Below are 19,153 nucleotides of genomic sequence, written 5' to 3'. Positions count from 1 at the left end.
ACTGGGGCACCCGAAGCAGTGTTCCCAAGCAGTCACCTGAACTGTTCAAGAGCTTCCTGGATCTGACAGAGCTGAGCAGCTGCACAACCAGTGCTTCCCCAGAGTCTCTGCTGCAGCTCAGTACTGGAGGAGCAAAGCAGCCCCGGTGCTGAGCATGGGCTGTGGGATGGAATTGGCAGGGTCAGCCTGCAAGGCCACACTTACACAGCGTGTGCATCCTCACTCTGGGCCATCCAGAGGGCTTTGGCTGTGACAGATGTGGCTGTGGGCAGGAGATGTGAGGGAGCCCTGGGAAGTCACTGGAGCGGAGATGGGAGCTGACAACAGGAGTGCGTCATGAGCAAGGAGAGCTCAAACAGTGCTTGTGAAGCCATGCACACCCACTGTGCCATGGTGACACCCATCTATAGGAACTAGTCCACGAGGGCTGCATGTCACAGGGAAACCTCCAGCATTAGTCAGCAGCTCAGTGCACGGGGCTGCATGCAGCGTGAAGCCAACTGTTCAGGGCTCAAAGGCAGAGCAGTGACTTCTGCTCCTGGCAGCCAGCACCTCCTTCAGTACACAGCAAGCACCCACAGCCAGGTCCATAGAGGAGCTCCAGGGTGGTTCCCAGAGATCATCAGTCTCATCCTGTGATTAATACCCCCTCTTTGTGCCCTGCAGAATGGGCTGAACGCCTTGCACCTGGCCTCCAAGGAAGGCCACGCGAAAATGGTGGTGGAGCTTCTGCACAAGGAGATTGTTTTGGAGACCACGACCAAGGTGAGAACAAAGGAGTCTGGTCACATTCCTCAGTCGTTGCTCTACAGCCTGCCATTGCTGGTGCTCCATAAATAATGCATAGTTCTCTCCCTGCATCATCACGCAGAGGTGTGGCTCTCTCTCTCTGTGACAAAGGCATGAGCCAGCAGGACTGGACAACCAGCAGCCTCTGGTAGTGTGTGGAAGGCTGTGGAAGCTGCAGTGGCTGGCATGTCACCTCTGTGCCCTAGCAAGGCTTGGGATGCAGAGCAGAGACTGGTGTCCTGCCCTCACCACCCCAGGGCACACACTGGAGGGAGAAGTCTGTGTCTTTCAGTCTGCTTCTCCCTGAGCTCCACTGGGAAGCCTTGGCTCCCATGCTCTGTGCTTTTGCCTGAGGTCTGTCAGCTCAGCGCTCCCTTCTCCCTTCCCCTGCTCACCTCCTGGTGCTGGAGATATGCAGAGCCTGACAATACGCAGAACTTTGGCTGCCAGTGACCTCGTAAGAAATATGAAGTCACCCTCTTCCTTAGCCAGCAAATGTGTCTGTAGCAGGAATGGGGTGCAGAGCACGGCCCCACCACCTTGCACTGGCCGGGATGGCAGCAGCCCTTTTCACACCTATGTTAGTACGCACATCTGGCCTGTCTTTTTCCCTGAGTGCTGCCCTGTGATGATGTCTTTCAGAAGGGAAACACAGCCCTGCACATCGCTGCCCTCGCTGGACAGCAGGACGTGGTCCGGGAACTGGTGAACTATGGGGCCAATGTCAATGCTCAGTCTCAGGTACAGTGATCCAGGCTGGGGTAGGCAAAGCTCCAACATGTGTGTGGTGATGTCCATGTGGTGAGAGCTGCGCCCAGCAAGGGCTCTGCAGTAGCCTTTTAGTGTCTCTTTGGTCCTGTTCGGGCCACCAAGGTCAGGCACCTTGGTGGGTGCCTGACCCACCAAGGGTAGCTTTGCCTGATCTCTGAAGGACCACAAGTCTGTGAGTGATGGGGAAATAAGTTTGGGGGTGGAGATGGTGACTGTCTGGTCTGTGGAGATGGTGAGGAGATGGTCTGTGTCTGGTGGGAGTCCATGGCAGCACACACAAGCACGCTGAACTCTTCCTGGCAGAACTCATGAAAGATGCTCCCTGACAAAGAAACGGGGGTGTGGGTGTTCATAGAATGGCTTAGGTTGGAGGGGACCTTGAAGATCATCTAATTCCAACCCCCCTGCCATGGACAGGGTTGCAGAGCACTAGATCAGGCTACTCAGCATCCCATCCAACCTGACCTTGAATGCATCCAGAAGTGAGGTATCCATAGCCTCTCTAGGAAACCTGTTCCATTACCTCACCATTCTCTGAGCAAAAAAAATTCTTCCTAGCATCTAACCTAAATTTCCCCTCTTTTAGTTTAAAGACATTTCTCCTGTCCTGCCACTGTCAGACTGTGTAAAAAGTCAGTCCCCCTCCTACTTGTAAGCTTGGTGGGGTGCAGCTCTTCAAGGAGCTGGAGGAAGGGTTGTGTTGATGTGTATGGCTCTGTTTGCAGAAGGGATTCACACCACTCTACATGGCAGCACAGGAAAACCACCTGGAAGTTGTCAAGTTCCTGCTGGAAAATGGAGCCAACCAGAACGTAGCCACAGAGGTACGATCCTTGGGGAGAACTCCGCAGCTCTACTTGTTGAGGCTGCGCCAGGGGCTGCCGTGGCTTCTTGGCTCTCCCCACTCACCTGCCTCTCCTTGGCAGGATGGCTTCACACCGCTAGCTGTGGCTCTGCAGCAGGGTCATGAGAATGTGGTTGCTCACCTTATCAACTATGGGACAAAGGGTAAAGTCCGCCTGCCCGCCTTGCACATCGCAGCTCGCAATGATGACACCCGCACAGCCGCCGTGCTGCTGCAGAATGACCCCAATGCTGACGTCCTCTCCAAGGTGCGTGGCTCTCCCACCCTGTCCCTGCCAGCTTTCCCACCTCCCAGGGGGAACAGCAGCTTGGTATGCTGTATATATCCATCCTTTCGGCAGGGAGCATGTATCTGGCTGGGCTGATCCCCCTTCTTTCCCCTAGACTGGATTTACGCCCTTGCACATTGCAGCCCACTATGAGAATCTCAGTGTGGCCCAACTCTTGCTGAATCGTGGAGCCAGTGTCAACTTCACACCCCAGGTGAGTGCCATGTGGGGTGGCTGCTACGGCATCCACAGCTTTCAGCCACGGGTGGGCATGTGCTTGCCTCTCACCTGTCCATCCTTGTGAAGGAATTTAGCCTTCCACTGCCCTCTGTCCCTTGTTTGCCCCGTGCTTCCTGGCAGCCCTGCAGGGAAAAGAGGAGGGGTTGCTTCCTGTAACAAGCTGTCCTTCCTTCTGCCAGAATGGGATCACTCCTTTGCACATAGCCTCCCGAAGAGGCAACATCATCATGGTGAGGCTGCTGCTGGACCGTGGGGCCCAGATAGAGACAAGGACCAAGGTGAGACCCTTTCTAAACCACTGGCAACTGCACGGGCCATCTCTGTCTCCATTCTTCCTGTGTCCAGGGAGCACTGATGCAATGCTCTCCTCAGTCCATACCTTGGGAATGTCATGCTAGGGCATGAGCACAGTCCCTGATGTCCTAAGGGGGTGGACCGGGTTTTTTAGTGGTGTGTGTTCAGGTTGAGAGAAAGCTGCATGGGTGGTGGGCTGAGCCTGGAGGCTGAGAGCAGGATCAGTTTTGATCTTATTTTGCAAACAAGTCCCAAGTTTCTGTTCCTTTCTGGTCTGAGGTTTGCCTTGCCTTTCCCTGTCCTTGCTGAGCCTCTGAACCCTTCTCTCTCCCCAGGATGAGTTGACGCCTCTCCACTGTGCAGCTCGCAATGGACATGTGCGAATTGCAGAGATCCTACTGGACCATGGTGCTCCCATTCAAGCCAAAACAAAGGTGCCTGTGGGACTGCGCTCAGTGTCAGTGCAGGCGTCACAAATTGCATGCGTTTGCTGGATGCTCTCTGTAGCTGGGCCAGGGTCGAACTTTTGGCCCTCAAGAGGCAAACAGCTTCCTGATCCTTCTGCTCAAAGCTATGGCAGGGAGCAGGGCTGGGTGGGATGCCCAGTGCCCTCCACTCAGCCCTAAGGCTCCGCTCCCCTCTCACAGAACGGTCTGTCACCGATCCACATGGCAGCACAGGGTGATCACCTGGACTGTGTGCGTCTACTCCTGCAGTACAGTGCTGAGATAGATGACATCACCCTGGACCACCTGACACCACTGCATGTAGCCGCGCACTGTGGCCACCACCGTGTGGCTAAACTGCTGGTGGAGAAGGGAGCCAAGCCCAACTCCAGAGCCCTGGTGAGCCAGGAGGGGTGGGCAAGAAAAGGATAAATGGGCTGGGAGTGGAGAAAGAAAAAGGCAGCGGAAGAGGGAATGTGCTTGCAATTGACTGATGGTCATTCTGTCTGTAGAATGGCTTCACGCCTCTCCACATCGCCTGCAAGAAGAACCACATTCGGGTGATGGAATTGCTTCTGAAGACAGGAGCCTCCATTGATGCTGTCACGGAGGTGGGTGAGCTGCAGCCCAGCCCCAGCTCTTCTGTTATTGCCCATGCACAGCAGGGCTGGGTCACTGCTGCCCTGCTGCCACCAGCATCTTCTTCTTTGTGGCTGGGGAGAACTGCAGCTCAAGACCCACTGTGTGGGTGGCATCCGCTGCCTGTTTCCTGCAGGGCAGAAGTTCTGTGCATTGCTGTCGGCTCAGCTAGGGGCTCCCAGAGGCTGAGAGAATGGGGGGATTACCTCTGTGTCAGGCCATTCAACATGACTCTTTGCTGCTTTCTCTCCACAGTCTGGCCTGACCCCCTTGCATGTGGCTGCCTTCATGGGGCATTTGCCCATCGTCAAAACCCTGCTGCAGCGTGGAGCATCTCCTAATGTGTCCAATGTGGTGAGTGCTGGCCTGGCTGGAGCCATTGGGGCTCACTGTGGTGGGGTGTAGTGGAGGAGCTGCACCCTGCTTTCTTTGTTCCTGGGCAATGGGTGACATGTCCCCTCCTGTGGCCTCACCGCTTTATTCTGTCCATGGTGCAGAAAGTGGAGACTCCCCTGCACATGGCAGCCAGAGCTGGGCACATGGATGTGGCCAAGTATCTGCTGCAGAACAAAGCCAAAGTCAACGCCAAGGCCAAGGTAGGCAGGAGCTCCCATGTGCTCATCCAGTGCTGAGTTCTTTGCTCTCACCTGTCCAGGCCCCTGTGGTGAGGGGTTGTGAAGCAGCAGGAGTGCTGCAAGGAAGCAGCGAGTCCAAGCCCGCGAGCAACAGCTTCTCTGCCACCCTTACAGGATGACCAGACTCCTCTGCACTGTGCTACACGCATTGGCCACACCAGTATGGTCCGACTTCTGCTGGAGAACAGTGCCAACCCCAACCTGGCCACCACAGCAGGGCACACGCCTCTGCACATCACTGCCAGAGAGGGGCATGTAGACACAGCCTTGGCCCTGCTAGAAAAGGGAGCCTCTCAGACTTGCATGACCAAGGTAGGCTGCTGGCATGCTGCGGAAAGATGGCTGGCAGGGCTGGCAGGACAGTGTCTCCATCCCAGAAGGGACAGCCTCCTGTGCTGCAGTGTGCATCTGCATTCTCCTCATCATCCCCTTACACCCAGTGATGGGCTGCCTATCTCCTCAGAAAGGATTTACCCCTCTCCACGTTGCAGCCAAGTATGGGAAGGTGGATGTGGCAGAGCTGCTGCTGGTGCATGATGCTCACCCCAATGCAGCGGGGAAGGTGAGGGTTCTTCTAGGGCTGTGAGAGAGGTGAGTATGGGCTGAGACTCTATCTCACTGCTCCGTGCCCTCTTCCCTTCTCTAGAACGGCCTGACCCCATTGCACGTAGCTGTGTACCACAACAACCTGGAGATCGTCAAGCTCCTGCTTCCCAAGGGGAGCTCTCCACACAGCTCAGCCTGGGTAAGGCTGGATGGGATCCCTGGGGTGGGAGGATGGTGTGTGCCCAGTACCCTCCAGCCAAGGCTGATGTGTCACCCCTCAACTCTGACACCTGCCAGTCCCACCATAGCTCCCACACCTGCTGCTTGTGCCCATGGGGATGCTGAGCACTCTCCCGGCAGAATAGCTTTAAGGGATATTCCCTGTTGGCAGCCTAGTGGCTGTTGCTTGGGGATGTGTTTCCATGGCAAGCCCTGCTGAGCAGTGCTGCGGTCTGGCAGTTTGGGAAACCACACATGAATGTTTCCATGCAGCTGGGAAGCTGTGAAGGCAGAAAATCCAGCAGCTTGTGAGCATCCTGCGCTCTAGCAGAGCACGAGGAGCCTTTCCTCATGGATCAGCCCAGCAGAATTGGTTTTCACATTGTTTGCAGAAGCTGCAGCATCTCGGCAGACAAGTGGCTGCTGGTGCTACCTCCCCTCTTCCCCCGTGCATCTGCTGGCAGGGCTGCTGGGCTGGCAGCAGAGCAGCTGGTGCTGGTGCCGATCTCCCCTTGGTCTGCGTCACGGCAGCCTGCGTCATCACAGGCACAGGGCGTCTGCTTCTCTGCTGGCAAATGACAGCACAAGCAGTCATGCAGCCTCTGCCTGAATACTAATCCTGTATGTTGTGGGTTCTGCCCCACGCCTCTACCAGGCAGTCCTAGTAGTGCCTGCCTGTCCTGACTCTTGCAGCCCCAAGTGGCCGCATGCTAGAAACTCATGTAAAGAAAACCCCAGGACAGCTGACACTAACCAGACCTGAAGCAGGTGGTCTTGGAGCCTCCTCACTGTCTTGATTAGGGAAGCAGGATTGGCTCCAGTGGTAGGATTAGTTGCTGTCAGGGAGATGGTTTGAGTGTGAGCTTGTGTCCCTGAGACCTGGAAGCAGCCTGACAGGGCAGACTTGGCCTGGAGAGATGGGGTGGTACTTCCTGTCCAGGCAGATCTGCTCAGTGGGTGCTGAGAGCTGCCATGGTCCCTTCCCACAGAACGGATACACCCCTCTGCACATTGCTGCCAAGCAGAACCAGATGGAGGTGGCCAGCAGCTTGCTGCAGTATGGTGCTTCTGCAAATGCGGAGTCTGTTCAGGGAGTCACCCCTCTGCACCTGGCTTCTCAGGAGGGGCATACAGACATGGTAGCACTGCTTTTCTCCAAGCAAGCCAATGGAAACTTAGGCAACAAGGTATGTTGTGCTAGTGCTTCCTGCCAGGCTGGTAGGCAGTCGCAGATCCAGTGCCTCCCTGCATTCAAATAGCAGTACCTTGGCTATAACGTAACGTTGGGCAGTTTGCTGTATTTACAACCCAACTTGCTCTCTCTGCTGGTCGAGCTGCAGTACTTCTCTTGTGCATGTGACATGCTCTTTTTGCAGAGTGGCCTGACTCCTCTCCATCTCGTGGCCCAAGAGGGACATGTACCAGTTGCTGACGTTCTGGTGAAACACGGAGTCACAGTGGACGCAACAACGAGGGTAAAGTAGTGCATTGGCCATGGTTGGGGTGAAAAACACTTGGGAACTACCTCTACATACCCCATCCTTCAGCTGTTGGGGCTGGCCCATGCAGTTCAACATACCCAAGCCAGAAGGCCCAGGAGCAGTGCTGACAGCACTCTGAGACCTGATCTTGTCTTTCAGATGGGCTACACCCCGCTGCATGTAGCCAGCCACTATGGGAACATCAAATTGGTGAAGTTTCTGCTGCAGCACCAGGCTGATGTCAATGCTAAAACTAAGGTACAGTGATGCTCTGTGCTAAAAGGACCTTGGGGAACAGTGTGCAGGTTGATGGGAAAGGTTTTGTGCCACTACAACCCCTATACCTTGCTCCAAGTCCTCCTGTTTCCATGGCTGGAAGCTGTTGTAGCGCCCCTGGGGCGCACTATGGATCCTATACAGCCCTTTACTAACCACAGAGAGCAGGATGCAGCCCATGTGAAGCATCTGTGAAGCTTTGGGGGGCATTTGCGGGGCAGCATTCCCCAAAGCTGATGCATCAGTCTCTATTCTCCCTACAGCTTGGCTACACGCCCCTGCACCAGGCAGCGCAGCAGGGCCACACGGACGTGGTGACCCTGCTGCTGAAGCACGGTGCCTCTCCCAACGAGATCAGCACGGTGAGTAGGGCAAACTGCCTGCATTTCCTCATTGTGTGACATGCTTGGGCACATGCCTGGGTTCCCTTACATCCTCTCCCCTTGCACAGAATGGCACCACTCCGCTGGCCATCGCGAAGCGCCTCGGTTACATTTCCGTCACGGATGTGCTCAAGATTGTCACAGAGGAGACCAGCATCCCAGTAAGCTTCTGGGCACGGGACTGGCTGGGTGCAGAATCCTGTGGAGAAGGGTTGGGGTCTGTGAGCTAAGTGAGGGTCTGTCAGCCTTGGCCCCAGGCAGTTCAGGGTGTGGGCTGCTAAAGAGCAGCTTGAGTGCCCAGGCATGTGGATGGGGGCTGTGGGTGGCTGTGGGTTGTGTGCTGTCCTGCTCTGACTGCCCTCTGCTCCACAGCCAGTCAGTGACAAGTACCGCATGAGCTTCCCAGAGACTGTGGATGAGATTTTGGATGTGTCAGAGGATGAAGGTGAGAGGCTGGAGCTGGGTCATGCCCTTAGAGGTCTGCTAGCAGCCCCGGGGATGGGCACAGGGTGGGGAGCTGCCTGGCCCCACTGGGGTCTCGCAACAAGGAAACAGAAGCCCAGCAGCCACCTCCTGGCTTGGTCTTCCCCTGTGCTGTGCAGGAGGGTGGTGCCCAGACCTGAGGATGGTGTGCAGAGAGAACTTGGGCACTCTGAGCACCGCACCATGCCTTGCTCCCTGGGTGGTACCAGCCCACAGCCCGCCTAAAGCTGGTTTGCTCCTACCCCCTCCCACCAAGACCTCACTTTTGCCTCTTCTTACTTTGCAGGCACTGCTCATGTCACAGTAATGGGTATGAAATTTGTCCCTGTGCCCCAGCTCAATGGCCCATTTCACCCCATGGCCACTAACCATCCGCACGCCGCCTCCATCTGCTGAACCTTGCTGCTGGGCTGGTGCTACCCAGCACAGGCCCTGCCATCCTGCCCTGCCCATCTGCGTCCATGCTGCTTGCTGTGGTGTGACTGCATGAAGGGGACTATCCCCGAGCAGAGGGAGCCCTGGCTGTCATCAGCCTTGCTCCCAGCAGCAGGAGCCTGCTCCTGTTGTAAGCTCTGGAGCCTGCTCACAGCCAGCCCGTGCCACTCTGGCCTTGGGGGTATGAAGTGGAGCACTGGAAGGTCCCTGTGCTGCTCACCACTCTGGCTCTCCCTGTATTGGGAGGTGCTGGGCTCCTTCCAGCAGGGCTCTAGCATGAGCTCAGCCCGGGTGGATTCCTTAGCAGGTGTTAATTGGGTGGCAGGTGAGGATGGTTCGGCTCATGCCTCCAGAGAGACATGTGTGGGTGAACTTGGTGGCCTTGGTGAGTCCTTTCTATGGCCCCAGCCCCACCTAGTGGTGGGGGGCCCCAGCAGGCTTGGCTCTGTGCTTGAGTGTTGTGAGGTTTGGGTTGGCTGGCTCCTAACATGCCACAGCTCCTGCCACACTAACAGCCCAGGCTTCTGGCAGAGGGAAGAGCCTTCCCACTGCTGAGACCGAGGGATGAATGCGTGTGGCCAGTGGTGGGAGCAGGGATGGGAGTAAAGCTGGGCAGCTGTGCTCCCTTGTCCTGCTGCCTCTGTGTGCTGAGCCAGCTCTTGGTTTCAGAGGAGGAGCTGATCGCACCGAAACCCAGAACACCTGAACCCAGGGAGCAGGAGGTCAAGAGGGAGATGCTGGAGTTTGTGACCGTGACAACACTGGAGCAAACGTATGAGACACTGGATGGTGGGGAGGGAGTGGGAACAGGGCATGGGCCAGCCTGGTACTGGGGTGGGATGCCAGCAGGGCAGGGACAGCTGCAGGCATTGGGTACCAGCAGATCAAGCATGTCTGTGGGCAAGGATCTCTGGGTCCTGCTGTGCCTGGTGGCCCTTGGGGGTGGCTGGAGCCTGGGGGGCCCTGACCTGTTGCTGCAGTGGTTGTCACTGTTCTCTCCTGCCAGGGAGGAGTCTGTAGCTGTCCCACAGGTCCCCTGCGTGCCCCCTGAGACTGTGGTGACCAGGGCAGAGGAGCCTGAGCAGGTGGGATCTGTGGAGACTGAAGCTGAGCAAGGCAGCCTGCTGCACGCACCCTCGGTGTCCCCACAGGAGGTGAGTGTGACACAGTTCTAGTATATTTCTTGTTGGGGGAATATCCCTCCTCTGTCAGCCCAGAGCCAAAACGTCGGGGGTGGAGGGGATGGGTTGATGGTACAGGGCTGCCAAGGCAGAATGCAGGAGTGCAGAGGGTTGAGCAGACCCAGCACCACCAGACATGACCTTATGCCCATTGGGACTCTTCCCTGCTTTTGCACAGCCCTCCAAGGAGTTCGATGAGGACTCCTTGATTCCCAGCAGCCCGGCCACCGAGACCTCAGACAACATCAGCCCCGTGGCCAGCCCCGTTCACACAGGGTAAGTCCCTGCCCAAGGCAGCACTGTGTGTGTGAGCTGGCTGCAGGGCACTGCTTGCCTATGCCTCTGCCCGCTGCAGGTTCCTGGTGAGCTTCATGGTGGATGCACGCGGCGGCTCCATGCGGGGCAGCCGGCACCACGGGCTGCGTGTGGTCATCCCACCCCGTGCCTGTGCTGCACCCACCCGCATCACTTGCCGCCTGGTGAAGCCTCAGAAACTGCCTGCACCCCCACCGCTGGCTGAGGAGGAGGGCCTGGCGAGCCGCATCATTGCACTGGGACCCGCTGGCGCCCAGTTCCTCAGGTGAGCATGGAAGGGAATGGGGCCATCCCTTGGGCTAGGGACAGATCTGGGCTCCTCTAGGGGCTGTTGCTGGCTGTCCGTGGGGATTCTGTGCAGGAGATGTCCTAGCTTTGGCCAAGCACAGCACAATGCTGGGGTGGGCCTTTGCAGCATGGTGTAAGCATGCCTCCTCCCTTATCTGCAGCCCCGTCATCGTGGAGATTCCTCACTTTGCCTCCTACGGACGAGGGGACCGTGAGCTGGTGGTGTTACGCAGTGAGAATGGCTCTGTCTGGAAGGAACACCGCAACCGTTATGAGGAGAGTTACATGGACCAACTGCTCAACGGCATGGATGAGGGTGAGCGTGCCAGGCTGGGGGCTTGACACTCCAGCCAGAACTGCAGCTGTCCTGGGAATGGCCAGCACTGGGAGGTGGTGGTATGGAAACGAGTGTGGCATGGTTGGTGCAGCCAAAGAGGAGGTAGATGTCATGGGTTTGGTTTGTGGAGGAGCACTGATGACTGTGCTGCACTTGCAGAGCTGGAGAGCCAAGAGGAGCTGGAGAAGAAGAGGGTCTGCCGCATCATCACCACTGACTTTCCTCTCTACTTCGTGGTCATGTCCCGGATTTGCCAGGACTGTGACATGATTGGCCCCGAGGGAGGGTGCTTGAAAAGCACACTGGTGCCCATGGTGCAGGCCACCTTCCCAGACACCGCTGTCACCAAGAAAGTGAGGCTGGCTCTGCAGGTGAGGTGCTGAAGAGCCTGGTCTGGAGACCAGCAGGCAGGAAAAGGCAGCTTATCCAGCTGCACCCCAGCACTGCAGAGAGCAAGCCCCCATCACCCCACCTGTGCTGCCCACAGGCGCAGCCAGTGCCTGATGAGCTGGTGACCAAGCTGCTGGGGAACCAGGCAACCTTCAGCCCCATCGTCACAGTGGAGCCTCGCCGAAGGAAGTTCCACCGCCCCATTGGCCTCCGCATCCCTCTGCCCCCATCCTGGAAGGACAATCCCAGAGACAGTGGCGAGGGTGACACCACCAGCCTGCGCCTGCTCTGCTCTGTGATAGGTGAGGCCAGGTGCATGAGTGGGCTGGTAACAGGATGAGCCGAGGTGGGATGCAGCTTTGGAAGCCAAGGATCGGTTGCACAGTCCAGCAGGGAGAGCAGATCTGCTGCAGCGAGAAAGCAATGTGCTTAATCCTGCTTTCTGCTGCTGCAGGAGGGACAGCACAAGCTCAGTGGGAAGACATCACAGGCACCACGAAGCTGGTCTATGAAAAAGAGTGTGCTAACTTTACCACCAATGTGTCTGCCAGGTGAGTCGTGGCTGAGCATGTAATTGAATGGGATTCTTGTCCTGGGGAAGATCCCTGCCCTGGATGGGTTTTCCACACTTGGAGCTCCTTCACACCCTATGTGGTGCTGTTTCCCCCCCCCGGTGCCCTACGCTGATTCACCTCTCCCACAGGTTCTGGCTGGCTGACTGCCCGCGCACTGCTGAGGCTGTGCACTTTGCCACCATGCTGTACAAGGAACTGACAGCTGTGCCCTACATGGCCAAATTTGTGGTATTTGCCAAGATGAATGATGGACGGGAAGGCCGGCTGCGCTGCTACTGCATGACTGATGACAAGGTGGACAAGACTTTGGAGCAGCACGAGAACTTCACTGAGGTGGCCCGCAGCAGGGACATTGAGGTTTGTCTCTTGCAACGTTCCTAGAGGACAGAAGGAAAAAGCTGCTCTGTGCAGGGTCCTATCCCATGTTTCACTCCCTGCAGGTGGTGGAGGGAATGCCTCTGCATGTCGAGCTCTCAGGGAACCTGGTGCCCATCAAGAAGGCCACGCAGTCGCGCACCTTCCTCTTCCAGTCCTTCCGGGAGAACCGCCTTGCCCTCCCCATCAAGGTAATGGCAGGTGCAGAGTTGGACTGTGGTGGGACCCTGTGCCCTGTTCCAACCCCCCACCTGGGTGCTTGGTGTGCAGGTCCGGGACAGCAGCCGGGAAGCCAGTGGCTCCCTGTCCTTCCTGCGCAAGGCCATGAAGTATGAAGACTTGCAGCATGTGCTCTGTCACCTCAACATCAGCATTCCACCCTGCACTAAGGTCAGCTCTCCTTTCTCAAAGCAGCCACACCATGCTGTGCTGGGGCTGTGCAGGTGCCAGGGCTGAGCTGTTTCTCTCTCTTCTGGCTGATGACCCCTTGGTTTGTCCCCACTTTGCAGGGAAGTGGCACTGAGGAGCGAAGGAGGACACTGACACCTTTGTCTCTGAGGGAGCGATACAGCATCCTAAGTGAGAGCAGTTTCGGTACGCAGCCTACTGGTCTGTTCAAGCATCTCACCTCCTTTGCTTTAGGGTAGGGGTGCCCAGTCCAGGAGGAAGGGCTGGGATGACCCTACTGCACTTGCGTGCGTGGCATCCTCCTGTTCCCAGGGAATTTCTCTGGTCCTGCCTGCGGGGCTATGCTGAGCCCCTGCAGCCTGCACCTCACTCCTACCCCAACCCACAGCTGGAGTTGTGACCCCCTCTTCTCCTCCAGGCTCTCTGAGCAGCACTGACAGGGCAGACCAGAAGATGATTGACATCGCAGAGCAGCTCGGCCTCAGCTGGGCAGGTGAGTCCTCAGCTGATGGATGCTCAGTGCACCTTGAAGCTCAGCACTTAGGAAGACTAAAAAGATGCTGCAGGGTGGCGTGAATGTGCTTTATGCTATCTGGGGAGCTGCCCATGGATGTGATGCTGAGATGCTATGTCTCTCCCAGAGTTGGCACGTGAGCTGCAGTTTGGGGTGGATGACATCAACAGGATTCGTGTGGAGAACCCTAACTCCTTGCTGGAGCAGAGCATAGCCTTACTCAACCTCTGGGTCAGCCGCGAGGGCAAGGGTGTCAAGAGTGAGTATTGATTCCCGCTACAAGGGTGATGGTGTCTGGGCTGGGCGTGCAGCCTATATGTGTGTGCTCAGGGCTCCCTGGCTCAGTTTGGACCACTGGTTCCTGCACACCTACCTGGAGGGCAGCTGGGGCATGGCCACAACTGCCAGCCTGCCCTGCCTGCTGACTGACACTGGCTTTCCCTGCAGTTGAGAACCTGTACACGGCGCTGAGGAACATTGACCGCAGCGAGATCGTCAGCACACTGGAGGGCTCCGGCCGGCAGAGCCGCAGCATGAAGGGCAGCTGGCGCTACACAGACAGGGACTATTCACTCTCACCCTCCCAGATGAATGGTGAGCCCCATGTCCTGTGCAGGGGATACCAGAGGGGCTAGGAGCAGAGTCGCTGCGGACACAGTGGGGCTGATGTCTGTCCCAAGTCAGCTGCACTGCCCCTAGGAGCTTGGTGAGCACCAGGTGCTGCAGATAGCTGCAGTCTCTCCATGGGGACTTGTGCTATGGGAACCTTGGTCCTGCTCTTCATGGAGAACAGACACGTGGGGCATCCCTCCTCTTGAGGTACCAGTGCAGGATGCACCTGGCTTGTTGCTCCCAGTATCACCTGTGCCCAGCCATGGCTGTGCCTGGGAGCAGGACCAGCCACGTGTCCCACAGTACAGCCAGTGCCATGGGCAGGGATGGGGCTGTTGCTGTCCTGCCCCCAGGCACCACCCATTCAGCTCTGGCTCATCGCTTTCCCTTTTCGTATCTGCCTTTGTTGTGTTCTCTTAAATGTGCCACCTACTGCCACCAGATGTGGGCATTCTTGGGGGCCACTTCTTGTCACCTCCGAGTTCACCCTGGCCTCTCTCATCTTCCTTCTCTGCTTGTCTACACTGTTTCCACCTCAGCTGAGCCTCTGGGAGCAGTGTCCTGTTCCAGCAGCTGCATGTCACCCAGGACTTCTTCTCTCTTGGCTGTGTCATGCTCTTCCCTTAGTGGCCCTGCACTACTTTCCCCCTGCATTGGGGAGGCTGGGGGCTCTTGGCTGAACACTGTGCTCCAGCTGCTCCTGACGATCGCTGGCTGAGCTTGTGGCTCAGCAAAGGAAAAAAAAATTGCTGCCTGCATGCCTGAGACTGCTTGGCTTGGCTGTAGTCCCTATTGGTGTGCCTGGGCTGTGCATGAGGACACAATGATTGCTTATAGACCTGAGGACATCAATGGGATTATAGGGCCCTGGCTGCATCCTTCAGGGCTTCAGGGCTGCATGACATTTGCCAGGATCATCCTTCCTTGCTCATGGGTCAGCTTGGGGAATTTGGTGCCTGCAGCACCTGGCTACCTGAGCTCCAGGCTGACCTTCAGATGCTGGTTGGGGGCTGTGGGCAGGGACTGGAGGCTGGTAGAGCAGGGTGCTAGAGAGGGCACCATGTCCTGCAGTGGGGATGGGGCATCACCAGTCCCCAGGCCTGTCCTCACCAGGGGAATGGACAGCCTCAGGGGCCGCCCAGCCCCAGCACTCAGAGTGAGGCACGGGGGCACTTGCAGGGACAGGAGGGACTGCGCGAAGACAGCAGCTGCTGTGACCGCGCACCTTCCAGAGGCTCCTTCTCTTCTCGCCCCGCTGTGCTTGTGTGTGTGTGAGATGGCTGCTGGAGACATCGCCTCTGTCTGCCCATGTAGGTTATGCTTCGCTGCAGGACGAGCTGCTCTCCCCTGCCTCCCTGCATTATATGCTGCCATCCCCTCTGCGTGCTGACCAGTACTGGAACGAGGTGGCCATCATGGACGCCATCCCTATGGCCGCCACCGAGCAGGACGCCCTGATGGAGATGTCTGACATGCAGGTGTGGTCCTCAGGGCTCACCCCTTCACTGGTGACGGCTGAGGACTCCTCTCTGGAGTGCAGCAAGGCTGAGGACTCGGATGCCACAAGCGAAGGTCGTTTCCCAGGGCAACTTCTGACAGACGCACACGGCCCAGACCACATGGGCTCTATGGACTTAGTTGAGGATGACACAGTGGACTCAGATGCCATGAACGGGCTCATTGAACTGCTAGAGCAGGAGGAAGGGCAGAGGCCAGAAGGGAAGACGCCAGCCAGGGACCGCCAGCTGGGGACTGGAGAGCAAAACCCAGAGGGTGAAGTCTCTTTTGTTTCAGTTCAACAGAAGGTACAAGCCAGGATCGTGGCATCGCCGACTGTGAGCCACACAGTGGAGAGGAGTGCAGACAGGTATGGTGGTCCCAGTGACAGGGGGGCAGTGGAAGGGGAGCTTCGCCAGCTACTGCCTTGTGCTGGGCCAGCTGCAATAACTTCCCAGCCTCGCTTGCTTCCCTGCTAACCTCCAGCTCTGGAGCCCAGCACCCCGCACAGAGCAGTGGCTTGGGCAGAGTGCCTGTAAACCTTCTGGAGTCTCTCTAGGGGCTCCTTGAAAAGCACCCAGGGGAAATCCCTGCAGACAGCCGGGCCCTGCATGTGGGTTGTGCCTCCCAGCAGCATCTCAGGGCTTTGTTCTGCCATCTTCACAGCAGCACTGGTGTCATGGCAGCCCAGTGATGTTTCGAGGCATGGCCCCGAAGCCTGCAAACTGGGGTGTTGGATGGGCATAGAGTTGTGGCAGGGAGAAGGCCCGTGCCCTTTGTGCATCTGCATTGTATGCTGCTTGTGCCAGGCACTGGCAGCACCAGGAGCTCTGTGCCTGGCGGGGTGCAGCTGTGCCCAGCTGTCAGCTGGTGTTCTGGGTGCAACACTCCAACAAAGCTGACTGCCTCTCTCTCTCTGTCTCTCTCTCCCTGTCCCTCTCCGGCGTCCAGGCTGAGGGACTGGAATGCAGAAGGCTCCTTTATCTCCTGCCTACAGGACCTGACAGAGGGCTCCTGGCAGGAGGGGGTCACCCGACGGCTGGGCCCAGCACACACCGTGGCTGCTGGGGCGCAGGGCCAGGAGCAAGAGCAGGTCCTGGCGCCGGACGTGGAGCTGATGCGGGTCAGCTCCACAGAGGACAGCGACTGGCAGCCCCAGCACCCCGCGGGCGGCTGGCCAGAGGAGCCCGACAGCCACGGCTTTGGGCAGGTGAGGTTGAGAGCAGCAGCGGGTGCAGCCTTTTGCCCACCACCAGATCAAGAAGTCCCGGCAGAACTGCTGCCCTGGCCCCTGGGGTGCCTCTTGGCCCAGAATAGAATGCTGCACACCCAATATGTGAGCTCTTGCTCTCCATTTATAACTCAGGCAGGCCCTCTGCTTGCTTCCTTATTGAGTATCTGCCCTGGCCGCTGGCCTGACAGCTTACTGGGCCAGAAATAGAGCTGGTCTGGGGGCCAGGAGGGGTGATGGGCATCCCGCCATGGCCATGTGGATCTGACAGGGATGGGATGAGAGCAGGCGTGTGCCCCCAAGCAGGCACAGCAGGACTGCAGCTGCAACACGGCAGAGCTCAGCTCTGTGCCACGTGTAGCTCCGTCTGTCCTGTGACAGATGACTGCTCTCTGCCCTGTCAGGCTGCTGGGGAGGGGGTCATGGCTGTCCCTGTCACTGCCTGATAGGGGACGGGTGTTGCTGTTGCAGTCCCAATCCCATGACTTTGACAGAAGCTGTGAGTGCAAAGGACACCCCACCTGCCTTCTCCCTTCTCCCGCCCCGGGCAGCTGATCTGCAGCAGCTAGGATTACAGCAGTGCTTTGCAGAGACGTGCGGACCTGTGGGCAGCTCCTGTGCCCAGAGCTCTGCCCGCCACAACCGACAGCATGGCTGGGCTCTGAGAGGGGGTGTGGGGCACATGCACGACCCTGCAGGAGCAGGATGTGGTCTTTCCTGGTCCAGCTGCTGATTGTCGTGGTTTTGCTGGCCTTCTTCTTGGTCAGCTGCCAGAATGTCCTGTACATCGTCAGGGGCTCTGTGCGCTTCCTGCTCAATCATGCGCACCGCGAGCTGGACAAGGAGCTCGGGGAGAGCCAGGGGCTGGCGGACGACGAGGAGTCTTTCTCTACCAGGGTCGTCCGCCGGCGTGTCCTTGTGAAGGTAATGGGCAGGGAGCAGTGCTGGGGTGCACAGCAGAGAGCAGAGACAGGGCTGGGGCTGTGTGTGTGCCGGGCTGCGTGCTGGAGAGCTCTGCTGCACCCTGAAATGCTCTTCCTCCTGTCCCTCCAGGGCAACGAAGTCCTCCATTTACCTGGGGAGCATGTGACTGAGGAGCAGTTCACAGATGAACAAGGCAATATAATCACCAAGAAGGTGAGTGAATGGGGCCAAGTCTTTGTAGGGTGCTCTCCAAAGTCTTCCTCCTCTCTCTTTCCATGTGGCCCCTCTCTGCAGCCCAGGGCCCTGCACAGGGTGCTTGCATTCTGCTTTCTCTAATTACTGTCGTGGCTCTTCTCCAGCCACAGATTCTGCCAGGGGGTGGTGTGCACGGGGCTGAGGGCCAGACCTGCAAGAAGGAAGGCATGGTGTCGGGGCTGGCCGTGTCCTCTTGTGTGGGCTGGTGTCGGGGCTGGCAGTGATGAAGGCTGCATGGGTCTCCGCAGGTCATCCGGAAGGTGGTGCGTCATCTGGGCCCCAATGACACAGATGACAGGCAGGAGCGTGAGGACCTGATCCTGGAGGGCTCCCTGCAGGAGCCCCAAGACCTGGAGGCAGAGGCTGATCACTTCATGTACTCCATCCTACAGAGGGACGGTCTGGGGGCCAAGGTATGGTGTGGTTCATGGCTGTGCCTTGCAAGTCCCCTACTCGGGGCCAGCACTGCCTCTGCAGGACTTGTGGGCTCCAGGGCTCCTCCATCCTCTGTCCTTTCTTCTGTCCTGCTCTCCTCTCTCACCTGTTTCCCTCCTAAGGCTGCCAGGGGCTGCTCTTGCTCCTGCACCAGTCTTCTTGCTTGGTGTCTTCTGCTGACTGACTCAGCCTTTCCCTCTCCTGTCCTTTTCTCTGTGTCTGTCTGTTCACCTGGGTGATGTCCTGCCTCCTGTCCCTGTGGCTCCCTCAGGAGGAGGTGCAAGTGCGTGTCCCAAAACTGGAGGTCTCCGGGAGCAGGATGGGGGCTCAGATAGTGAAACGAGCCAGTCTGAAAAGGGGGAAGCATTGACCCCCCTCAAATGGCCTCTTTGGAGGTAACCCCCCCCCCTTTGCTCTTCCTTTTGTGCCAGCTCTTTGTACTGCTGGGTTAAATGTAGCAGGGATGTATGTGCATGATGGTGTCTGTCTCCTCTCTCTCTCCAATTTCTAATTTTTGTTAGTGAGATATCTGTGGTATATGATAGTCAAGACCTTTGTGTTTGTGGACATATGGTCATACAGACAGTGTCTATTGTCTGCAGCTGTCCCTAGAGAGTCCCTGGGCCAGCCTCACTCGAGGCAGTCTTCCTGCTGCTTTACTCTTGCTATTTTCTACAGCATGCAAAAGCAGCTCAGGAAATGCATTAACAACTTATGGGGTCTTCCATGCTGCTGTGAGAACAAGGTGCAGTGAGTCACCCTTGTTGAAACAGGGCTGGCCTCCAATGGATGGGATATGTCTGTCCCAGGCTCTACAGCAGCCTTCCCAGCTCCTTCCACTGCTGCTCTGGCTTTGGTGAAGCTCAGCTCCTACTTGTTGCTGCTCTCTGCATCTGAGGTGGCGCCACTGGTACCATCTGTGCCATTGCTGTGGGTTCCAGGCAGGGCACTCATCGATGCTCTGATGCTGCCTCTCTGGCACCCTGCTGTAAAACTCATCTTGTGGGTGGTCAGAACGGGTGCATTTGGAACAAGTGTAGGCTGGG

The 19,153-nt window shown here is 57.6% G+C and overlaps 1 protein-coding gene across 16 annotated transcripts in view; it reads left to right on the top strand.

The window, feature by feature from the left end:
- Positions 1-19,153, top strand: part of ANK1 (ankyrin 1) — a 49,890-nt gene that overhangs the window by 28,498 nt on the left and 2,239 nt on the right. For 8 of the 16 annotated variants that reach the window (XM_052701850.1, XM_052701855.1, XM_052701854.1 and 5 more), the window contains 41 exons: positions 667-765; positions 1,432-1,530; positions 2,286-2,384; positions 2,487-2,672; positions 2,809-2,907; positions 3,113-3,211; positions 3,563-3,661; positions 3,875-4,072; positions 4,186-4,284; positions 4,568-4,666; positions 4,810-4,908; positions 5,062-5,259; positions 5,411-5,509; positions 5,594-5,692; positions 6,702-6,899; positions 7,089-7,187; positions 7,353-7,451; positions 7,733-7,831; positions 7,921-8,013; positions 8,225-8,297; positions 8,622-8,645; positions 9,440-9,542; positions 9,777-9,924; positions 10,130-10,227; positions 10,307-10,531; positions 10,716-10,870; positions 11,051-11,262; positions 11,379-11,583; positions 11,736-11,832; positions 11,985-12,213; positions 12,297-12,422; positions 12,502-12,621; positions 12,741-12,825; positions 13,058-13,132; positions 13,281-13,412; positions 13,601-13,747; positions 15,080-15,632; positions 16,214-16,472; positions 17,547-17,630; positions 17,921-18,085; positions 18,379-18,502. In XM_052701850.1, the coding sequence (XP_052557810.1) occupies positions 667-765; positions 1,432-1,530; positions 2,286-2,384; positions 2,487-2,672; positions 2,809-2,907; positions 3,113-3,211; positions 3,563-3,661; positions 3,875-4,072; positions 4,186-4,284; positions 4,568-4,666; positions 4,810-4,908; positions 5,062-5,259; positions 5,411-5,509; positions 5,594-5,692; positions 6,702-6,899; positions 7,089-7,187; positions 7,353-7,451; positions 7,733-7,831; positions 7,921-8,013; positions 8,225-8,297; positions 8,622-8,645; positions 9,440-9,542; positions 9,777-9,924; positions 10,130-10,227; positions 10,307-10,531; positions 10,716-10,870; positions 11,051-11,262; positions 11,379-11,583; positions 11,736-11,832; positions 11,985-12,213; positions 12,297-12,422; positions 12,502-12,621; positions 12,741-12,825; positions 13,058-13,132; positions 13,281-13,412; positions 13,601-13,747; positions 15,080-15,632; positions 16,214-16,472; positions 17,547-17,630; positions 17,921-18,085; positions 18,379-18,477 (5,673 nt within the window). In that variant the 3' untranslated portion in view covers positions 18,478-18,502. The other 8 variants (XM_052701852.1, XM_052701858.1, XM_052701862.1 and 5 more) reach the window with 7 other exon arrangements.

This window comes from Tympanuchus pallidicinctus, unplaced genomic scaffold (genome assembly GCF_026119805.1).
Source record: "Tympanuchus pallidicinctus isolate F22 unplaced genomic scaffold, pur_lepc_1.0 scaffold41, whole genome shotgun sequence".
NCBI classification, from domain to species: domain Eukaryota; kingdom Metazoa; phylum Chordata; class Aves; order Galliformes; family Phasianidae; genus Tympanuchus; species Tympanuchus pallidicinctus.
The sequence above is the reverse complement of the archived record's forward strand: the minus strand, read 5'-3'. Positions and strand labels throughout refer to the sequence as shown.